This window comes from Oncorhynchus mykiss, chromosome 29, assembly GCF_057628025.1.
Source record: "Oncorhynchus mykiss isolate SJ-2025 chromosome 29, ASM5762802v1, whole genome shotgun sequence".
In the NCBI taxonomy this organism is placed as follows: domain Eukaryota; kingdom Metazoa; phylum Chordata; class Actinopteri; order Salmoniformes; family Salmonidae; genus Oncorhynchus; species Oncorhynchus mykiss.
Window position 1 is genome coordinate 28,076,309 of NC_143050.1, and position 6,702 is coordinate 28,083,010.

Here is a 6,702-nt window from a genome sequence, read left to right on the forward strand (position 1 = left end):
CCACAGTGTGCCATCACAGCAGCAAGATTGTGACCTGTTGCTACAAGAAAAGGTCAACCAGTGAAAAACAAACTCCATTGTAAATATAACCCATATTTATGCTTATTTATTTTCCCTTTTGTACTTTAACCATTTGTACATCGTAACAACACTGTGTATATATACATAAATGACATTTATGTCTTTATTATTTTGGAACTTCTGTGAGTGTAATGTTAACTGTTCATTTTTATTGTTTATTTAACTTTTGTATACTATCTACCTAATTTGCTTAGACAAAGTTAACATATGTTTCCCATGCCAATAAAGCCTCTTGAATTGAATTGTTCGAGGGGGGAGCGGGGGTGTTCATAAATGTACCAATGGAATGATTGAGGGGGGAACTGCCGAATTGCGGGCTGCAGTTGCACACTATTGGTCAGGTCTCAGGTCGGCAGGATGTCCATACACCAGTGCACTGTTTGCCGGTTTATCGATTTGTTGTGCAGCCCAATCAGCCACGCATAACGGTCTTGTGTGACAACAAATATGCCATATTACCGTATTCGCTTTCCACACACACACACACACTCACTCCTTTCGACACACCAACTCGCCTATGCTCTCTGCCGCAGTTAGCCATACTTGCGAAATCCCTGCTGTAGACTATTTGTCTGAGTGAGTCACAAGCACTGGAAATGAAGACAATTTAGTAAGAGATCACTTATTAAGATTGGCCATTCCTATTCATAAAAACTTAAATAATCGTAGATATAAATGGGTCTCGTGCCCGGCCAAATAATGGCCCAGGTCGTTGTTTATGGTGACGTCACGGCTACCATAGCTACGGGGAGCTTTTCAGCTGTTCAGAATGAATACAGTCAAATGCTACTAGCTAGCTAGCTAATCCACTCACTGAGCCCGAACAGGAGCCACTAGCTGAGCAAACCATGGTAAGTACCCTGCAATATGATCAACATAAAGTTGGAATTGAGCTAAATGCAATATCGTATGGGTGAGAGAGTAACGTTAGGCAGTTATCCAAAAAGTGCGACGCGACTAACTTTAACGTAGCTTTCTAACAGCTAACAGTTAACGTTAGCTACAGTACAGCCTGTACCTGCCAAAAAGGTCTACCTGGCAGGGCATGCTTATTGTCATTCATGTAAATAATGAATTACTGTTGTTACTGTCAGAACATAACTTTATAACAAATAATACCATGTCTTATCTGTCAAGTAAGGTTACGCATAGGCAAGCTATAGCTAGCTAATAACAGTGACAACGTTTCAAATGTTATGGACACCTTTTTAACTTGTGGTTGGTAATCAGTTATTTAAACTAACAAGTACGGCTTGATACCATATTACTGATTCCTGCAGTAATAAAGTACCCCAAACCTTTGAAAATACATTCATCCTCCAAGCTGACTACAGAATCACCCGTGACACGTGTAGTCTTTCAATTTATTTAGCTAGTCCGAATTATTGTTGCCTACTCAGATTGCATGTAATCTACAGTGATTGTGACATGAACTATATCACAAGGATGTGGGTAGAGAATCTGCTGTCTATTTAGTTGGCTAGATCAAAAAGTACAGTGACAGCAGTGAATAAGAAGACCTCTTAAGCCTCCCTCAACACTGGAAGAGTCTTCGTGCTGTGCACATGTCTCAACTGTCCAATCAAAGGTGGTGTGAAAGTAGGCCATGGCAAGAGGCTAACAGTTAAATCTGTGCTCTTAGTGCTTATTTCCTCCTGCACACAGAGCTCGGGCTCGTCTTGATTAATCTGTGCCATGCCAAACCCAATCACACCAGGGCGTTTCGTGATTGGCTGAGGTTGCCCGTGGCCCCTGGCCTCTGGCCTCCGCATTATTTCTGCCCTGGTGTGTTGGCTCTGTTATGCAATAATGTGCTTTCAGGTAACCCTGTTAACAGAACATAAGTTGTTTGTAGCTGGACCACCTGCTGTTAATTATGTTTGAACCTAATGCCTTGTTGCCTAGGTTCTTATTTCATTACATAGCTATAACCTAAATACCAACTTGTGCTGTTTGTCATGATGTCACCTGACCTGGATGTGTGATGAACTGCAGGGTTTGCTGTCGATTCTGCGAAGACTGAAGCACTCTCCGGACCAGGAGGTGCGGTTACTGTTGCTAGGGCTGGACAACGCTGGCAAGACCACCCTGCTTAAACAGCTGGCCTCAGAGGATGTCAGCCACATCACCCCTACTCAGGTAAATGTACTGATGTACACAGGATTGGGGAGTAATTGATTACATGTAATCAGTTACATATTAACTTATTAGAAGAAACAATACCTGCAATCAGTTACGTTACCATTAAAAATATTGTAATCAGATTACAGATACTTTTGAAAAACTAGATGACTACTTTGATTACTTTTAAATTCAGAAATGATGTAGCAAAATAAAAATAAAAATGCAGAGATCACTATGATGACGCACCAAATGCATTTGATGGATCCTTTTTGTGATCTTCTAATGCCTCTTAAGGGGAAAGTAATCCAAAAGTAACAGAATAAACATATTACTTTACTGTGTTTGGGTGTTCCAAAATGTACATTACTGAATACAATTTGACAGGTAACTAACTAGTAACTGTAAAATATTACATTTAGGAAGTAACCTGCCCAACCCTGGATACAGACAATAGCATAAACACAGCTCAGACACTCATGAAAGCATAGTTACACATGCTCACAGTGATCACAAACTGTCTAAAGCATTGCATTGATGGGCACTCTCCTCCTCTGTCCACAGGGATTCAACATAAAGAGCATGCAGTCCCAGGGATTTAAGCTAAATGTTTGGGACATTGGAGGCCAGCGCAAGATCCGCCCGTACTGGAGGAACTACTTTGAGAACACAGACGTACTGGTAGGTCCAAAAAGTTCTGACCACAAATAAATGGAGACAGAAAGGTTCAACCGTATCAAGCTATCTGTCACTAATACTCTCCTCTGTCCATCTTCGTCACAGATCTATGTGATTGACAGTTCAGACAGGAAACGCTTTGAAGAGACAGGTCAGGTAAAGCGGCACCAGTCTGTAAAAATGCACAATATTCTATTCAGCTGTCTTCTGATATCCCTATTTTGATGCAGTTATTGATTGAACCCCTCCCCCGCCCTTCTCTTACACACACACAAACACACAGGAGCTAGCTGAGTTGATGGAAGAAGAGAAGTTGAGCATGGTGCCACTGTTGATATTTGCCAACAAGCAGGACCTGATGACTGCGGCTCCTGCATCAGAGCTAGCTGAGGGTCTCAACCTGCACACCATCAGAGACCGGGTATGGCAGATCCAGGCCTGCTCTGCAATTACCGCAGAGGGAGTACAGGTATAAAACACACATCTACGGTGGTTTAGACATTTTTGCAAATGTATTAAAAAGAAAAAACAAATATCAAATTTACATAAGTATTCAGACCCATTACTCAGTACTTTGTTGCACCTTTGGCAGCGATTACAGCCTTGAGTCTTCTTGGGTATGACGCTACAAGCTTGGCACACCTGTATTTGCAGATCCTCTCAAGCTCTGTTAGGTTGGATGGGGACTTTGCTGCACAGCTATTTTCAGGTCTCTCCAGAGATGTTTGATTGGATTCAAGTCTGGGCTCTAGCTGGGCCACTCAAGGACATTCAGAGACTTATCCCAAAGCCATTCCTTGTTGTACATTTTTTTTATATATACTTTAATTTTTTTTTAACCCGTTTTCACCCCAATTTCGTTGTATCCAATTAGTAGTTACAGTCTTGTCTCATCGCTACAACTCCTGTAAGGACTCGGGAGAGGCAAAACAACCCAACCAAGCCGCACTGCTTCTTGACACACTGCCCACTTAACCCGGAATCCAGCCGTACCAATGTGTCAAAGGAAACACCGTACACCTGGCGACCCCGTCGGCGTGCACTCCGCCCGGCCCGCCACAGGAGTCTCTAGTGTGCGGTTGGACAAGAACATCCCTGCCAACCAAACCCTCCCCTAACCCAGACGTGACCCAATTGTGTGCCACCCCATGGGTCTCCCAGTTGCGGCCGGCTCAACAGAGCCTGGACTCGAACCCAGAATCTCTAGTGCCACAGCTAGCACTGCGATGCAGTGCCTTAGACCACTGCACCACTCGGGAGGCCTCGAAGCCACCCCTGTGTTGTCTTGGCTGTGTGCTTAGGATTGTTGTCCTGTTGGAAGGGTTGTTGTCCTGAGCGCTCTGGAGCAGGTTTTCATCAAGGATCTCTCTGTACTTTGCTTCATTCAACCTGACTAGTCTCCCAGTCCCTGCCGCTGAAAAACATCCCCACAGCATGATGCTGCCACCACCATGCTTCACCGTACGGATGTTACCAGGTTTCCTCCAGACGTGACGCTTGGCATTCAGGCCAAAGAGTTCAATCTTGTTTTCATCAGAACAGAGAATCTTGTTTCTTATGGTCTGAGTGTCCTTTAGAAGCCTTTTGGCAAACTCCAAGCTGGCTGTCATGTGCCTTTTACTGAGGATTGTCTTCCGTCTGGCCACTCTACTATACATCCTTGGTGGAGTGCTGCAGATATGGTTGTCATTCTGAAAGGTTCTCCCATCTCCACAGAGGAACTCTGGAGCTCTTTCAGAGTGACCTTCAGGTTCTTGGTCACCTCCTTGAACATGTCCCTTCTTCCCCGATTGCTCAGTTTGGCTGGGCGGCCAGCTCTAGGAAGAGTCTTGGTGGTTCCAAACTTCTTCCATTTAAGAATGATGGAGGCGACTGTGTTCTTGGGGACCTTCAATGTTGCAAACATGTTCTGTTACCCTTCCATAGATCTGTGCCTCGACACAATCATGTCTCCGAGCTCTACAGACAATTCCTTCGACCTCATGGTTTGGTTTTTTTATCTGACATGCACCGTCAACTGTGGGACCTTATATAGACAGGCCTTTACAAATCATGTCCAATTAATTGAATTTCCCACAGGTGGACTCCACTCAAGTTGTAGAAACATCTCGAGGATGATCAATGGAAACAGGATGCACCTGTGCTCAATTTCGAGTATCATAGCAAAGGGTCTGAATACTTATGATGTAAATATGTTTTTTCGGTTTATTATTTTTTATAAATTAGCAAACATTTCTAAAAACCTGTTTTCGATTTGTCATTATGGGGTAGTGTGTGGATGGATGAGGAAAAATATTCATTTAATCCATTTTAGAATAAGGCTGTAACGTAACAAGATGTGGAAAAGTCAAGGGTTCTGAATCATTTCAGAATGCACTGTACACACACACCGCCCGTACACTACATTTGCACACAACACACACATACTGTACAAACATTTAGAGAGCATCATAGACACTGATTGCACACTAACGTTTAATACTATGCCGGTGTAATATGAGTCTGTTTACTTACTTTATAGGATGGCATGACGTGGGTGTGCAAGAACATAGCAGTTCGTAAGAAGTGACGCCAGGGGTATACTTATTCCCAAAGACTCAAACGAAGGGTAGGAGGTGAAAGGTGGAGTGGTGTTCATTATCAAAGCTTTTGACTTGCTGTCATAATATGTTTTAAAAGTATTGTGATATTTTTTGGACTAGATCCTGAGCCAGTTGCAATAGAGTAAATACTTTAAAGAGAAAGTTTCTGTAATGTTGACATTACCAGCATTTTATTAATGCTTCTCCAGTTGTATATACTGTATATACGTTATTATTTAAACATTTCAATTATTCAGATATTACTCCACTGTCATTTCTGTGTGCTTACTTTTGCCACCTTTTTGTAATAGTCAGGAGGCTTATTGTGAAGATGTCTACATTATGAAAGTAGTTTTTTAAGAATGAACAGCTGAATAGACACGACCCACTGGGCACAGACATCAGTTCTAACGTCTAGTTTTGATTTACATTTGGTTGAGTTGTCAACTAACCTGAATTCAACGTGAAATAAACAAAAACTTTCATCGTGTCATTGGATTTCGGTTAAAAGTTGGGTGAAAAAAAAACACAACATGCCCTTATGTTGATGACATTTAGTTTTCCATGTTGATTCCATGTTATCACATAGATTATTTTGGGTTGAAATGATGTGGAAACAATGTTGATTCAACCAGTTTTTGCCCAGTGGGTACTTTGTTTGCTTGTATGTGATTGAAACTCTGTCCTTAGTACCAGTGGGGCAGGGAAATATCCTGCTCTGTATCAGTAACCAGGTTTCTATCCAACCATTTCATGCCAATTTAATTACCTAAAGAATTAACAAATAAAATGTGTTTGTTCAAAATGCTCTGATCTTTTTGTGTCGGTAAAATAAATTATGCGCGAAATGGCAGTTGAAACGCCTTAATTCGCAAATATTGATTTAATAACTATCATATCGAAGTCAACTTGGAGTCACGCAATGATGTTATGTGGTCCTCCCACTATGACTCGGGAAAGCTTGATGCACCTTTTCAATAAATATTGAGGGTCTTATTCTGGTGACATGATGATCGATGCTTGGCTACCATTTAACAAACACATTTTATCGCTTCTATTATCCGTAATAATCTCATGTAGGTAGCCGACCCACACAGTGGGGCAAATGTTCTATAAGGCTAACTAATCCGTTTTTGTGACAAAAACATCAATAGAGTTGAAAATGTGATGGCAACCCATTTAACTTGTATTTTTTTCTTCGGTACAGGGGAATTTAACCGCAAAAGTTATTTTATGTGCA

At 41.9% G+C, this 6,702-nt stretch overlaps 1 protein-coding gene across 3 annotated transcripts; it reads left to right on the plus strand.

The window, feature by feature from the left end:
- The first annotated feature begins 612 nt into the window (after positions 1-612).
- LOC110509788 (ADP-ribosylation factor-like protein 3) lies at positions 613-6,268 on the plus strand. Of its 3 annotated transcripts, none has more exons than XM_021590894.3 (6): positions 613-932; positions 2,077-2,220; positions 2,767-2,883; positions 2,986-3,036; positions 3,164-3,349; positions 5,402-6,268. In XM_021590894.3, the coding sequence occupies exons 1-6, from the start codon at positions 930-932 to the stop codon at positions 5,447-5,449; spliced, it is 549 nt and encodes a 182-aa protein (XP_021446569.1). In that variant the 5' UTR covers positions 613-929; the 3' UTR covers positions 5,450-6,268. The 3 variants fall into 3 exon arrangements, 2 of the variants coding, with proteins under 2 accessions (XP_021446569.1, XP_021446568.1); XR_016493316.1 differs by having other exon boundaries at positions 820-932; positions 2,986-3,031; XM_021590893.3 differs by lacking the exon at positions 613-932 and having other exon boundaries at positions 2,059-2,220.
- The last annotated feature ends 434 nt before the right edge of the window (positions 6,269-6,702 follow it).

Bases quoted from the DNA above. Each gene is read 5' to 3' on its own strand.
- LOC110509788 (XM_021590893.3), top strand. From the start codon at position 2,059: ATGTGTGATGAACTGCAGGGTTTGCTGTCGATTCTGCGAAGACTGAAG. The intron at 2,221-2,766 runs GTAAATGTACTG...CTCTGTCCACAG, and splicing joins GCCACATCACCCCTACTCAG to GGATTCAACATAAAGAGCAT. The intron at 2,884-2,985 runs GTAGGTCCAAAA...TCTTCGTCACAG, and splicing joins TTGAGAACACAGACGTACTG to ATCTATGTGATTGACAGTTC.